Here is a 16,080-nt window from a genome sequence, read left to right as displayed (position 1 = left end):
TGGCTACATGTGTATACAGTCTCCAACAGTAGTTCAATTTATCTCTTCAAAGTTACCGTGTGACACTGACAACATCTATGTTTCAGCAATGGAACCCCAGCGCCTGTTGTGATCGACAGCCGGCGCAGCGTCCATGGTAACGGCAGCCTTGTTATTCGTACGGTGAAAGCAGAGGATTCTGGGAACTACACTTGTGTGGCCAGTAACAGCTTCGGGTCGGACAAAACCGTCCTCAACCTGCAGGTTCAAGGTAAGCAAACGACGTGAAAAAAAATCGGCATTTCTTTTGTACCAACCCCTACAATCTCCAAGATCTCTCTCTTTTTTAATTAAACACATCAGCAGCATATCCACACAATATACATGTAACACCCCCCACCCCCAAAAAAAAGAAAATGGTTAAAAAAAAATTATATTAATAATAAAAATAAATAGATATAATAGATAGATAGAAAATAATAATTAATAATAGAAACAAATACATTTAATTAATAAATATTAAATAAGGAGTGTGTATATGTGTATAGATATATATGTATATATATATATATATATATATATATATATACACATGTCATAAACCTATATATACACATAACAATATCACCCCACCCTCCCCAGGACCCCGTGGGCTGGCAACTGTAGTCACAGTCGGCCTTTTATTGTCTCTGCCACTAAAAGCCACATATCCACATTCACCTGTCTAGCTCCATTGATGCGGGCTATTGAAAGTTCCATATATAAACTATGTCAAGAATGTCAGAAGCCACTGCTTAATGGTCAAAGTGTGTGGGGGCTTCCAGCGCACCGCCACCATTTTCTCTGCAGCTGTTAGCCCAGCAAGGACTATCCTTTTCTGACATTTAGAAATCTGGAGTGAATAAGTGTCATTCAGCAGCAGAACTGGTATTGTTGCGGGAACTGTCCCAGAAATGAATGTTGTCAGTTCTGAGGCAACATTTTGCCAGAACTGGAGACCATGGGCACATGGTCTCCAGTTCTGGCAAAATGGCAAGATCTCTGTTTTGTTTTATTTGGCAGCACTTGGCGATAAGCTATAATGGCAGGTGTGTTTTTAGATCTCACTTCCCAGAGATCACTAATTTCTGGGCCTTTCCTTCAGTTCCACCTGACCAGCCTCGCCTCACAGTGACCAAGACAACCACCACCTCGATAACCCTCTCCTGGATCCCTGGAGACAACGGAGGCAGCTCCATAAGAGGTCAGACAGACAAAACCCTGTTTTTCTTTTTCAATGTTTTTGTTCCTTGTTGTTTTTCCTGTTCCTTAACAGTCATTTCCCCACGTGTTCTTTTCCAGGCTACATTCTGCAGTACTCTGAGGATAACAGCGAGCAGTGGGGTAACTTTCCCATCAGTCCCAGTGAGCGCTCCTATCGGCTGGAGAACCTCAAGTGTGGAACCTGGTACAAGTTCACACTCACAGCGCAGAATGCCGTGGGGCCAGGACGCATCAGTGAGATCATCGAAGCAAAGACCCATGGGAAAGGTATAGACAAACAAGTTGACTTTTGAGAGGAACATAATATTAGAGGTGATCATTTATATTTTCAGTGATTTTTTTTTAACTAAAGTCATTGCACCATCACAATATTTTATTATCCTTACAAGTGGAGGATTTATATATCTAGTGGAAGCAGACTTCAACATTTGACAATGCAATTGATTTAGATTTTTTTCTCAGTAAGCTTGTAGTCATGTAATAAATACAGCATAGTATACTTATTGTTTAAAACGTGATATAACATCCTTCTAAATGGCAAGAAAAATGCCTGTTGTGAGAATTAATTATGAATATAAAAAATCTAAAATAAAAGTCTTTTATTTAGACACTTATTGCTATCTTCTTTCCTAATAATGCAATTGATTATTCAATGAACAGGACACTGCAAAATGTATACTTGTTAAAGTAACATGTTGCATCACATTTACATTTTCAACCAATTTTGAGGTAAGTTTTTATTAGAGCTGAAATGATTAATGAAATGAATCATCAGAAGATTATTAGGCAACTACATTGATAATCAATTATTGTTAAAGCCATTGTTCGAGTAAAATGCCAGTTTTGGGTCCAAATGTGAAAAGTTGCTGGTTTTCTTAGTCTTGTATGATACTCAAAGGGGTTTTGGATTGTTGGTCAGACAAAAAATTTGAAGACTTCACCTTCGACTGAGATGGGCATTTGTTTTGACATTTTGTTAGACCAAATGATTAAAGGTGCAGTAGGTAATAGAGTCCGGATTGGGCCGAATTTTTCTGTCCGAGCCCGGGCCGCGTCCAACAGAGCCGTGACCGAACCCGCCCCGAGCCCGACAGGCATTAAGAAATTTGTGTCTGAGCCTGACCCGAGCACGACACAGTTAAAATCTCCTGGTTTTGCAGGTTTTTTCATTCTTCCTATCTTATCTTAACACACTGAGGCATCCCCTCTCTCCACAGAACCTCAGTATGCTAAAGAGCAGGAGCTGTTCACGGGCATCAACGCCACTCGGGTCAAGCTCAACCTGAATGGCTGGAATAACGGCGGGTGCCCCATCACCTCCTTCACCTTGGAGTATCGGCCCGTGGACTCGCCCACGTGGACCACGGCACAGCGCACCTCCCTCACCAAGAGCTACATCCTGTACGACCTGCAGGAGGCCACCTGGTACGAGCTGCAGATGAAAGTCTACAACAGCGCCGGCTACGCTGAGAAGAGAGTCAAGTTTGCAACACTCAGCTACGATGGCAGTGAGTTGACACGATAACAGGGGGGCCAAAGTGTTTCCAACTCATTTCTTTGCAGGGAACAAAGTCACTGAAATATCTGTCATGGCTGGCAGAATGTAGCAGGGAAGTGTACCTTGGTGATTCACCAGCTGCTCCAGAGCTAGTATAATGGGAACACTGACACTCTGACGTTTGGACAAGTACAGAGTCTTGAATAAACCGCCTATGTTTCCAGTAACTGTAGCATACTGAGTCTGGCTAACAGAAATAGTTTGAGGCAAAGCAGAATAAATCACTTTTTTTTTTTAATAGCAGTGCTTGAGGCTGGAGGGGATTGAGGCTCCCTTGATGAATTGGGCAATAAAAATCACATTTCATGCGGACTCCAGTGGCTGTAGCTGCTTTGTGTGCTGCTGCTTGTGAAGCCTTCATCACAAGCCTACTGAATGCCACCACATGAGTTACAAAGTTGGATGATCTCCTTTGAGATACAGGCTACATCTGCTCTACTACATTTTGGCTTTAAAACAAATATCTTTTGCTTCGTTTATGGCTCGCGTCCACAAAACTCTGGCATTTCCAAACCCTTAAAACGGAGACAGTTCTTCGGAACACTGCTAACCCCTATGTGGTTTGAAAATTCCAGGGTTGCTTTGTAGTCTGGACGGGCACAAACGGAGAACCTTTGAAAACGATGATGCATGTTTTATCTGTTAGTTCGGCTTAGTAACAGTTCCACCTCGTCGTCGGTCCAAGCTAATAAGTCCCTGCTCCTACTTTTCACCACTATTGTTTTTTCTTCAAAGTATTTTCTGCATTTTCAGCCTCTACATCCATGATTTTCAACCGCAGTGTTACGTCAGACAATCTGCTTCCTGTTTACACCGGCGCACACATGCCCACTGTGTGCCAATGGTAATGTGATATGTGCTGTCAGACGTGTTAATATGAACGGAGATTAGTTCTGCTAATGGAACTAAAACTCTTGTGTGGACGGAGATTGTGTTTGTCTCAAAACGCCGCTTAAAAATGAAAACGTAATAGTGTAGATGTAGTCAAAGGATGCTGCCAGCTCATATTTCAACCCAGAAGTTCAGAAGTATTCTGCCATTACCAGTTCTCAAGACCAAGCGCTTCATCTTCCTCCTTTACTAACATACTGGAGCTGGAGAGCATAATCAGGCTGATCTTTTCTTTATGAAGGATGAGTTAATTTGCATTTAAGTATGGTTTGGCAGAAACCGCCCATCAAAAGAGCAAGTGCTGATATTAACAGAATGCAGCAGCTTGTGCTGGAACACTGTACGTGATCGCTTGGAAATAAAATGATAAATGCTTAAGCTACTGATGATCAACTTTTACACAATATGATCAGCAGCTATCATTTAATGGCACAAATCAAATGGTTTTGTGTTTGGGGTTCCTACAACAACACTGACAAGTGTTCTGTTCCATGTCAATGATGTCTTAAAGCACCAGTATCTGTCATAACACGTATTACGACTTGTGCACAGGTACCATCGCACCTTTGGTGAAGGCACCCAATGTGAGTGAGGACAACTCGGGGGGCGGCGAAGGTTTGAAGATGATGGTGACCATTTCCTGCGTGTTGGTGGGCATCGTTGTGATCTTCATCGGGTTGCTGGTGCTGAGGAGGAGGAGGAGGGAGCAGAGGCTTAAGAGGCTCCGAGGTGAGACGAGAGAGGTCATCTACCGTAACATGGCAGATTGTTGCCTCTATTCTCTCGTGTCAAGTAAAATTATTATTATTAATCATTTTTTTCATGTTTGTTTTCCAGATGCAAAAAGTTTGGCTGAGATGCTCATGAGGTAAGAATGGGCACCAACCATCTCAGCATGCACACAGCACTTTGATTAATTACGACAGGAGTTTCTGATACATTATTTTTTATTTTGGTTTTGTGCTCTCCAGTAAAAACACACGTCCAGCAGAGCCAATTAACAAACAGCAACAGACGCTCCGCATGCACATCGACATCCCCAGAGCCCAGCTTCTGATCGAGGAGAGAGACACCATGGAAACTGTTGGTAAGCTCACCAATGTGTGTGTTGCGGCCATATGAGACACTGTACTTGTTTTTTTCACAGTAATGCATACAGCAAATGAACCTGGTTGTTGTGGTGCTGACCTTGTTTTTGTTGCTGTCCCACAGACGACAGGTCCACTGTGTTACTGACTGACAACGACTTCGGGGAGACTCAGAAACAGAAGTCATCCACGGTCACCCACACAGTCCACTACCAGTCCCTGTCCCAGGCCACCGGGCCACTGGTAGATGTGTCTGATGCCAGACCAGGAACCAGTAAGTCCAGTACGGACGTTTTTTTTTTTTTTACTTCATAACACATAACGGGCCCTATCTTGCACCCGCAGCGCAAAGCCCGACGCAAGTGTCTTTGCTAGTTTAAGACCAACGCAGTTGTCTATTTCCCATCCAGCGCCCACGTCGTTTAAATAGCAAATGCACCTGCGCCCATCTTTGCGCCCATGGGCGTGCTGGTCTTACAGGGAGGTGTGTTCAGGTGCATTCTTGCCGTATTGCTATCTTGAAGCAGCAGGAAGTGATCGCACCATTGACCCACAAAAACCTGGTCTAATGTCAGTAACGCAGCATTTCATTATTTTAACAGCAAATTAGTAAAATGTGCCTAGGCTTGTGCACAGCCCACGCACACTATGCTTGTTACACACAGGGACGCACAGCAGCACACAAACATGCAAAAGATTACAAAACAAAATATTACGGGGCAAATCCTCCATCATAATATCAATGCGCCAAGGTCCAAACGCGCCTGGCTTTTAAAGGGAATGGGAGATGACACTCTGATTGGTTTATTGCATGTTACGCCCAAAACACACCTATGAATTAATGAAGACACTAAGTACAACCCTTTTGAACCACGCGCCCGGAGCACGGACACTTTTTTCCACCGTCAAACTAGCAAAAGTGGATTTGGACGCACCTGCGCCAGGCGCTTCACGCCGTGCGCTTAGATTGTTAAAATAGGGCCAAAAATATATTATTACACGGCTAGATTCTGATTGGTCAATCACGGCATTCCACGGTTTTATTTCTGTACAACAGACCGTTGCCATGGACGGAGTTCTGATCATAGATCTGAAAACAATAAAATTGTTTTCAGATCGTGCAGCTGATCAGCAGATCACAAAGGGAGAGAGAGGGTGGAGCAAACAAGGAGCGCTAACAGTGCTAATGGCATCAGTGCTGACAGAGCTTTAGTAAGCTCCTTGGTTAGCTTACAGCCTGAGAGTCATTACTGCGAATTTGAAACCCTTCTGGCTGATTCAAAGCCTGCATCACCCTGTCGGGGGGTTCTAATCCACAATAATGACAGGCTCGCTCTACATTATTGTTTACATACATGTGTGTGCCTGTTGTTTTCTCAGATATGTTCCTTTTCCAAGCACTTTTTCCTTTAGTTATTTAGTATTTTTCCACCTTTGATGTGCCTTTTGTTTACATCTGGTATGCTTATTGCTTTGGTACGAAATGAAGCGAAGCCTGCGAGCTAATTCAGGCAACTGGAGACACCACCACACTCACACTCCTATTCTTCACACTGTAATGTACACCCTTGGGATGTACCCTGTGGAGTTTTTCTTGTAAACAAACAATTTCCTTCCTTATAAAACATTTGCAAAGCTGAGTTTTATTTTATATCCTGCATTGTTCACTAGCTTTCAGTCTTCTCTATCTTCCCTGCCTTTGCTGGCACATTGCTGCATATCTTACAGTTTGGTGGCAACTGATATTAGATGCAGGGACATAACATTGCTATTATGACCAGTTCATTACTCATGTCCATCATAATAATGTTTTTCTGTGTGCAATAACACTTCTTAGGTACAATTATGTTATCTACAGTGCTGCTCATCAGTTTACACACCCATGCTGAAGTTGACTAAAAAGAGGAATAAAAAAAATCATCTTTTGGAAATTGATCTTAAATGCCTTAATAAAAACAAAAGAAAAAAAAGGAAAAATCCAACCTTTAAAGGACACCAATTTACTTTGTGAATGAATAATGTATCGTAAATAAATAAATGTTCCTCCTTAAAATACAGGGGGCATAAGTCAGTACACCCCTATGTGAAATTCCCATAGAGGCAGGCAGATGTTTATTTTTAAAGGCCAGTTATTTCATGGATCCAGGATACTATGATCCTGATAAAGTTCCCTTGGCCTTTGGAATTAAAATAGCCCCCCCACATCATCACATCCCCTTCACCATACCTAGAGATTGGCATGGGGTACTTTCCATAAAATCATCTCTCAATGCAAATCAAACCAGCTGTTAGGCTAACTGAAATAAAACCATGCCAATGGATTTAATAATCTGATCTATGGGAATTTAACATAGGGGTGTGTATACTTATGCCCCCTGTATTTTAAGGAAGAACATTTATTTATTTACGATACATTATTCATTCACAAAGAAAATTGGTGTCCTTTAAAGGTTGGATTTTTCCTCATTTTTTTAATTAAGGCATTAAGATCAATTTCCAAAAGATGATTTTTTTATTCCTCTTTTTAGTCAACTTTAGCATGAGTTTATAAACTTATAAGCACCACTGTATATTCACAAGCAGTTTTTTATACAGTGTATTACAGCTGTTTTCTCTTAATATTGTTCTTTTAGGAGCCGTCACACTTTATATTTTATTTATTTATATATACTATATATATATATATATATATATATATATATATATATATATATATATATATATATATATATATATATATATATATATAGCTTTATATTTTCATTGTATTTTCTTAACTGTATTTCTTCTTATATTTTTTGTAGAACTGACTCAATGCACAAAAATTCCAGTGTATTTGTGTGGCCCTGTACCAGTGCAAATGGAAATAAACATCTATTCCATTCTATTCCCTGCCATAAACACCCCACGTTCTCCTGGTTCTCAGACCCTACAGCCCGCCGCACAGCCAAAGCCGGCCCAGCCGCTCGCAACCGCTACGCCAGCCAGTGGACCCTGAACCGCCCACACCCCCCTGTCTCCTCCCACACTCTCAGCACTGACTGGAGGCTGCCCACCCCCAGAGTTGCAGGCTCTGTCGACAAGGAAAGTGACAGCTACAGCGTCAGCCCATCTCAGGACACAGGTAAGCAACATATGTGGACATGGATGCTTTAAATCGCCCAAAGCTTCAACAATGTAACAGTACCCTTCATCTCTAACAACAAATCAGTTTCAGCTGTCTGACGTTTAACAAAAGCTGTGTTCTAAACCGTTCCCTCACTCACTCACTCACTATTCCCTATATGGTGTTTATTAAATAGTGAGCTATATAGGGTGACCAAACCAAATGAGATTTCGGACACTACACTGACATTTTCGTGAGTCCTTTTGCTTCTTCTTCTCCTCCGGGAAAACACCACCATGTTGCATTGTGGTATACAGCAGTAAAATGTAGGGTACATCCAAGGGGGTAAGCCAGCCTCCACAAAGCGTAGCTCCTATGGAGCCCTTTTGTAGCTAACAAGCCATCACCCCACGTTAGCATCCCATTGACTGCCATTTATTTTGGCGTCACTTTGACAGCGAATAACTTTACATCTGAAGCGTGTAAAGACTCTATTTGTCCGTTGTTTATTTCTAAAGTAACACAACAATGTATAAAAGGCTCCATTACCTTGTACCTCACGTTATGGCTCCGTAGCAGACGTTTTTGTAAAAATAGGCTAACGATTGGGTCATAACCACGCGACTTGCTGTCTCATAGTAGAGGAATTACTGTACAGTACAGGAGAAGCTTGCAGGCAGTTTTGACTTACATTAGCTGTTTACGTTTAATTACTAATGTTAACTAGCATTTTAGTTAGCAGTAATTAGCCTGTGCCCATGTTATCTCCTTACATATACCTACGCTCTCCGTCTCTGCAAGATTGGGAATGATTGAGATTTCTCTTGGCACAGCTACCAGAAGACTTACAACTTTCAGACAGGTTGCTCACGTCACATCTACGTCGGCAAGCTCAGTATGCAGCTGTGCAGTAATGCTCAGCCATCACCGGAAAAGTGCATCCTTCACTGGTCTCCGTCCAGAGCAACAGGATCTGTTGGTCCATTTCTTTTACTGTCTATGGGTACATCGTATGTACAATCAAATTTGTCATGCATTGTGGGTATTTTATAGTGGACTATATAGTGAATGAAATTATCCGCTGAGAATTTGAACACCACTACAAAATGTCGAACACACTATATAGGGAACTATTTCCGTGATAGGGGAACAGTTTTGAACACAGCTAAAGTTACACATTAACTCCTGACACTAATCCCTCCACTAACCCCGGCCCATGTCCAGACCGAGCACGGAGCAGCATGGTGTCAACGGAGAGCGCGTCCTCCACCTACGAGGAGCTCGCCAGAGCCTACGAGCACGCCAAGATGGAGGAGCAGCTGCGCCACGCCAAATTCACCATCACGGAGTGCTTCATCTCTGACACTTCCTCTGAGCAGATGACGGCCGGCACCAACGACTACACCGACAGCCTGACCTCCAGCACACCGTCCGAGTCAGGCATCTGCCGCTTCACTGCTTCCCCGCCCAAGCCTCAGGACGTCAGCCGGGTCATGAACATGGCCGTGCCCAAGGCCCACAGACCGGGTGAGGCCACAGAACGGTCTGGGCCTGAACCCCCGACCGCACGCTAATCTTTTATTACAAATGGCCTCATTATGGTGCTGATTACACTAATGCCTAAACTTCCTGTTTAACAACCATTAACTGTGACTCTAATGCCGACAGTGAACCCAGTTGGAGTGCCGCAACATGCATTCAAGTTGATGATTTTATCAATTAAAATAGGCTTACAGTCTTTAAGAGAGAAGCTGGGGAAGCATTACATCAACAATTCAGTCCAAGTTAAATACGATAGGACATCCAGAAATATTAAATGATTCATATTTCACACCACTGACTAAAGATTCATGAGTAGTCACTTCAAATCTTGCAAATCTAAGGGAGGAAACCGGCTGCTGTGATGAAACAGAATGAGAAAGTATATTTTGTTTCTTTTACCGACATGTATTATTGAGCTTTGACACCTAAATGAGCCATACTTCATAGAGATGCTAACAAATCATTTTTGGTACAGCATTGACTGTCAGTGAAGCAGATCCAGCATATTCTTCAGAGTATAATATGTAGGAAATGTATTGCACACATTTGAATTGCAATTCGGACACTATAGAAAATATGGCTGCACACATAATAGCACCCTAACACGTGACTAGGGACTCATTACGGACACAGCCATTGAGTCAGCTCCAAGTGGAATGTTAGCCTGTTTCAGCGACTTGATTTAACTGCTGTTTGATGCTATTTGACAATGTTACATTTAAGATTGAAAAAAATGAAAATGATGTAACTTATGGAAAGAACTGACTACATGTTGCTACTACATTATGCTTTTTGGCTTTTCCCCTTTCCTTTATTGTGTTATATATCTTTTTTGTGCACGTTATAGGTTTACAAAGTGAAAAATTATTAACCTGACAATGAGCATAATATGAGCACTTTAAATGATACAGTAGATCATCTAGAGAGCCTATATTCATGACGATTTTCAAGTTTACCTATTTTCAACAGTGCATCTGTCCAGTCTTGAATGTGTCACTGCTGTCTCTCCATTTACAAAAAAAAAATCAGCTTTTTGGCAACAGCAAAAGCCACAGACATCCACTTATCATGATGATTGATTAGGCGATCTTGATAGAACCCCTAGGGTCGGATTAAATACAAACTTTTGTCATATCACAAATTTTCTGGAAAAACTTCGGCCCATACATTTAACCCTTGTAAGGTGTTCATATTTTTGTTACACTGTCAATGTTCCCGGGTCTGGTGGACCCACCACATTATTAGGCTTTTAAATCAATACAGCCATAACAATGTATGTAAAAATACTTAACAGATGTTTACTTTAGCTCAATGTACCAATATTTGCCATTTACCCCTGTGAGATGACATTTATGATCATATGATAATTTTTTGTGAGAAAACAAGTAAATTCAATTATAAAAAAGGTTAAAAAAAAATAGAAACAAGATCAGAACAGGTGAACGTGCTTGAAATGTAACTGGAAATGTAACAATCAACTTTGTGTGGGAATAGCAGGTGCCGAAAGTCAACATAGTTTCATAGCACCTACAATTAAATACACTCTGGTCCAGTAGACCCGAACACCTCATATGTAATAGTTATGTGTAGGGGGGGCGTACCGTGTGCTGTCATTGAAAATAAGTTATTTTTTATGTTCTTCCCAGAAAATGAGCCCATGCCAATGAGTTTGAATAGCATCATTTTTCTTTTAGCAAACACTGAAAACAGGTCCCACAGACCCGAACACCACACAAGGGTTAAGATTGAAGTTAATAAATAAAATATATGGGAGAGTTGAGGTGATGTTGGGCAGGAATGTGCGCATGTGTTTTCTCCTGAACCTAACTGTGATCCGTGTGTGTTGTCCTGCAGGAGGCGAGTTGGTTCACCTTCCTCCATACCTGCGCATGGACTTCCTGTTAAACCGAGGCATGTCCTGCTCGGGCTCATCCAGGGGGACAGCTAGTGGGGAGAGAGCGGCCATGGGTCAGGCCTGTCTGGAGCCCCAGAAGAGTCGCTCGCTGAAGCGGCCCTCTCGCATGGCGCCCCCAACGCCCACAGAGGCCCCTCAGGCCAGCAGGGACCCAGTGGCCCAGTGGCAGCCTGGCTCCGCGGCCACACTCCCCCACAGAGAGGGCTCGGAGCTGGCCCAGGCCGCCAAGCTCAGCACCTCCCAGGAGTCCCTGCTGGACTCGCGAGGACACCTCAAACAGAGCAGCAACCCCTACGCAAAGTCCTACACGCTGGTATAACAGCAGGGGCACCTGGGGCGGGACTAGAACTCACTCTAACACTGGACTTACCACTCAAGTGCAGTAAACTGACTTTCACCACGTAGTTCTGTATATACAGCCCCCACCTCTCCAAGGGCGGGGTCACTTTTACTAATCTCCTTTAATTTATTTTAGAGCTTTCTTTTATCTCTTCTTTGTATTTCTTTTCTTTTCATTTTGTTTCACTTGAGAAAAAGATTCACTCATCGGAAACGGCTCCAGCCGGAGTTTTTGCCAAACTAATTGAGTAACGAGGGAGCATTATTTATTCTTGATTATTGTTAACTCTTTATAATTAATCAGTGATTATTAATTGTTAGTTGTCTGCTATTAATGATCATTAATTATCAAATACCAAATGATCTATTCTCACCATTACTGCAATGTTTTCATAAGAACCCGGACATCTTTTTTTTTTTTCTGGAGTGGAAGATGACTATTTGGAGTCATTTTTTTCCTATGGAATATCCTTCTGAAACACTGAATGAAACTCGGGAGAAATCTTGGAATGAAAGCAATTGACACCAGTCCAAACTTTTCAGCTGCTCTCAAATTGTTACTTTTTTTGAAGAAAAACAAAAAAAATCTATTTCCTATGGATGCATGGGGACTGACCAATTAAAAAGACAATGAGGATTACGATCGCGGCTGGACAGCCCAGTCGAGCATTTTGTCACACTATGAAATGATCCAATGTGAAGATTTATTATTCTTATTACTATAAATATATATATAAAAAGAGAAATCACTTTTATTTGTGGATATTACAGGGAAGAATTGATTTGGTTAATAAAGTCCTTAGTCATGTTTGCACATATCTCGTTTTAATTAGGAAATGGAGTCTCTGTTGATCTTTCTCTGTGTCCCATTCTCTGATGGTGCAATATGAAAAAAGATATGAAAAGTATATGAAAACTATTGCTCTATACTGTACTGTAATGATGAAAAATAACTATGTTGTGAGTATACTTACAGGGCCGGACACAATCCAGCTATGTATTCAGGTGTAGTTTACCACTGCTTGTTTGCCAGGGTGGTAAATGATGTTAGCTAGAATAGGGAGGGTTAAGAGAACTAATGGTTTGCACTTCACAACACCCCGATTCAAGTGTGTCCAGATAGATCCCCTTACTCTCAGTGCACTAGGTAGAGTCTTCAGGGCTCTCACTCTCCTCAGTAGATTTACTGTTGCTGCATTGCAGTGATGCTCCTCTACAGGGAAAACAAAACGTGAGACAATCCAGCAGAATCCCCCCCTTCAAACCAAACCTATAATGTCTATGGGAAATATCTAAAAAAAAAAAAAAAAATGTGGATATACGTAAGAATCTGTTTTTTTTGTTCCTGTCTACCCTGGCTCATTTCTGTTCTTTCTGTTTCTTTGAGTTAGCCTGAAGGGAGAGGAGTTTGATCCAAAATGCTGTGAGGTCATTATGTCGGTTTCTATGATTAGTTCCTATGATTAACTGTCTTCATTATGATTATACATTTTAACGGGAAGAAAAGAAAAAAAAATGTCACTTTTTATTTTTAACATGAGTGTTCACCACGGTGGCACTGGAATAAAGAGAAACTAACACAACGTTCAAATTTGATTAATAAAAAGGCTGTTCCCCAAAGTGTTCTCCACGGGTTTGACATGAGTGACTGATGGTGATGTGGAGATGAAGCAGACGGACGGACAGCCAGGCTGGGGCTCTGCTCTCTGGCTGTTTGGCTCGTGGAGACCTCGGATCCTCGCCTTATTTTCATTGTGACAGCAGCGAGACATCCTAAAGGTAGTCAGCAGCGTCTCAGCAAAGAGAAATGTTTCATATTGGCCAGTCAGATCATCTTCTGTGAGTCTGTAGCTTCCATGCCTGAAGGTGGCAGTGTTATGTTGCTCACTAATCCATGCTCTTCTATTCACTTTCATCCAAAATCTTCAATTGAAATGAATCATGGTTTTTTAAAGTTAACAAATTCAAAGAAAACACATTTTAGAAACACAACAGGGTGATGCAGTATGCATTTCTGGGACATTTTGTTGTTTGGTGGTGGGGACCCCCCCCCTTACAAATAATTTTTTTCCCGGTGCATTTTGGGATAAGCTCCAACCGGCTTAACCCAGGAGAAGCAGATCAGGGAAATAAATGAGTAACTGAGCAAGTTTGGACAACACAAGCTGAGAAATCTACCAATAAAGAGTCAGAAAACCGAATGTGACACAGCTAGGGACATGTTATGAAATATGGAGCTGTGCCCCAAATCCACATTACTTCTAAACGGTTTTTAGTCTGTGTTCACACTGGAAAAGTGACAAAATAATGTATGAATAACAAATTAAAAAGACACAGCTATGACATGTCTCAGCTCCACCTGCTGGTCTATAAAATCTAGCTAGTCTGACATTACATATCCACAAACTGTGACCCCTTCAAACACTTACCGATGTTTATGGCAACCTCAGAGTTATGTAATTATAAAATGTGCTGAACATTATAGTTTGATAAATCCATCGGTCTCTGAGGGTAAATGTCTCCTGTCATAAAGTATGTGTACATGTCAATGTCACCACTTCTAGAAATGACACCAATAGTTTATCAGGATGAATTCTAAAGCTCACCATAGGTGTATAATGTGCAGTCACAGAGCCGCAGCTTGTCAACAGGCAAGCCAGGCAACCGCTTGGGGCCCCAGGCCGTTAGGGGGCCCCCAATGGCTGACAAACTCTACTCCACAGTAATGTCTCAAAATGTGGCAACCACAGTGAACGCAACCCCCTTCCCCGTTAAACAAACAAATGAGAATTTGCAATGACACCGAAAGGGGCCCCATGTCATTGCCATGGAAGCATGATAGAATTTTTTTCAATTGAAAGTCAAAGGAAGATGAAGAGGAGTTATCCTTCTTGGAGTGAACAAAAAAGAGGGATGAGAAGAAAAGACAGTGGTAAGAACAGCAGATAGTGAAGATTAAGTTGTGTAACAGTAACTGTCCGAATGCTGTCTTTTAACCTTAACTATGGGGGAGACAATTAAATAACTTTCGCTAGCCAGCATTAATGTTAGACTAATGGTGTTTATTCTTTCACATTTTTTGTGAGTTAACCTAGCTAGTGGAACGAGAGACTCCAGCCTGGTGTGCGGGCCTGTCTAGCTCCTGTCCCAGGAGAGACTTTCAGGACTGGGTCTCATTGCAATAGAAAGAAACGTGCGAAGGTCTTAAGATCTGGAGGACATAGTGGCAGCATTTGCCGTAGCATTTGTAGAGTTTAGAACATAATGGTGACGAACTCTGGTTTCGATTGGCCCCCTAGGAATACTTGCCACAACAGACCCTAGAATCGCCACTGTGTAGTCATATCATTTTGAGCATTCTAAAGAACTTCCTTCCTAAACTGGTATATTAATTGATGACTGTCCAACCTGCCACCCTGAGGCTTCTGCCTGCGCCTCACATGTCTTGCCTGTTTGATTGCTTCCATGGTCTTAGATCAGTAGACTGGCTTCAGCAGGAGGGTGCATTACTCAGCATGACAACTATGTCTGCCATCCACCTCTGAAGTCAATAACAAATTAAGTGTGGTTAGAGATTTACTTGCCGCCACACTTGGCGGTTAATAACTGTAGTCATAAATTATGTTCAGGAACACTGAATTCTTCCCTCCGATCAGCCTGAGAAATATGAAGCTGTCACTGGGGAAATGATTCTTAAAATGTAAAGTAATGAACACTGATGTATGTCCCACTGCAGAACTAGTGCAACAGTTTGCAGCTGACAGCTGGCATTGTTTGTGTTTAATTTGTTGGATTCAAAGAGATCTTTTCTCCTCTCAAATCCATTCATTGTGTGAATTCTGATTCAGCAGCATTCACAGTATTGTTCTCTATCGTATCGAGACTATCTCTCCACCATTACATATTCCACATGTACGAGGATGATCCCCCTGAGGTCAGGTACGTGGATACTTCTTTAAGCCAGACCGGCTTGCCCGGCCACGCCCTATAAAGCACCTGTGCTGGCGTGGACTCACTAATAGTTTGATCGGAACCGTCTCAGAACGGCCTACAGCTGGAGAGATAGTTTCTTCGCTCAGAGAACCAAGGTTACAACGTAACCAAGCGTTATCTGATTCTTTGGTCTTCAACTTTCTTTGGTTGCCTCTGTTATAATATGATTTTATTTATCACTTTTTTCGACATACTATAGTATAACTTCTTTTGACATGGTATACTGTGACTTTTTTATCACTTTTTCAGACATACTATTTTATGACTATTTTATAACTTTTTTTTCCGACATACTATACTATGACTTTTTTAGACATGCTATACTATGACTTTTTTAGGCATGCTATACCATGACTTCTTTCGACATGCTTTACAATGACTTTTTCATCACTTTTTTCAATTTACC

General features: G+C 41.7%; 1 protein-coding gene across 1 annotated transcript in view; it reads left to right on the top strand.

The window, feature by feature from the left end:
* LOC144527732 (cell adhesion molecule DSCAM-like) overlaps positions 1–11,678 on the top strand; it is a 93,430-nt gene extending 81,752 nt beyond the window's left edge. The window contains exons 21-31 of the mRNA XM_078265961.1: positions 87–250; positions 1,124–1,222; positions 1,321–1,509; positions 2,460–2,750; positions 4,244–4,420; positions 4,529–4,559; positions 4,663–4,778; positions 4,904–5,053; positions 7,706–7,903; positions 9,110–9,412; positions 11,282–11,678. Of these exons, the coding sequence (XP_078122087.1) occupies positions 87–250; positions 1,124–1,222; positions 1,321–1,509; positions 2,460–2,750; positions 4,244–4,420; positions 4,529–4,559; positions 4,663–4,778; positions 4,904–5,053; positions 7,706–7,903; positions 9,110–9,412; positions 11,282–11,661 (2,098 nt within the window). The 3' untranslated portion in view covers positions 11,662–11,678. The remainder of the gene's footprint in view (positions 1–86; positions 251–1,123; positions 1,223–1,320; positions 1,510–2,459; positions 2,751–4,243; positions 4,421–4,528; positions 4,560–4,662; positions 4,779–4,903; positions 5,054–7,705; positions 7,904–9,109; positions 9,413–11,281) is intronic.
* Positions 11,679–16,080: the final 4,402 nt, after the last annotated feature.

This window comes from Sander vitreus, chromosome 13, assembly GCF_031162955.1.
Source record: "Sander vitreus isolate 19-12246 chromosome 13, sanVit1, whole genome shotgun sequence".
NCBI classification, from domain to species: domain Eukaryota; kingdom Metazoa; phylum Chordata; class Actinopteri; order Perciformes; family Percidae; genus Sander; species Sander vitreus.
The sequence above is the reverse complement of the archived record's forward strand: the minus strand, read 5'-3'. Positions and strand labels throughout refer to the sequence as shown.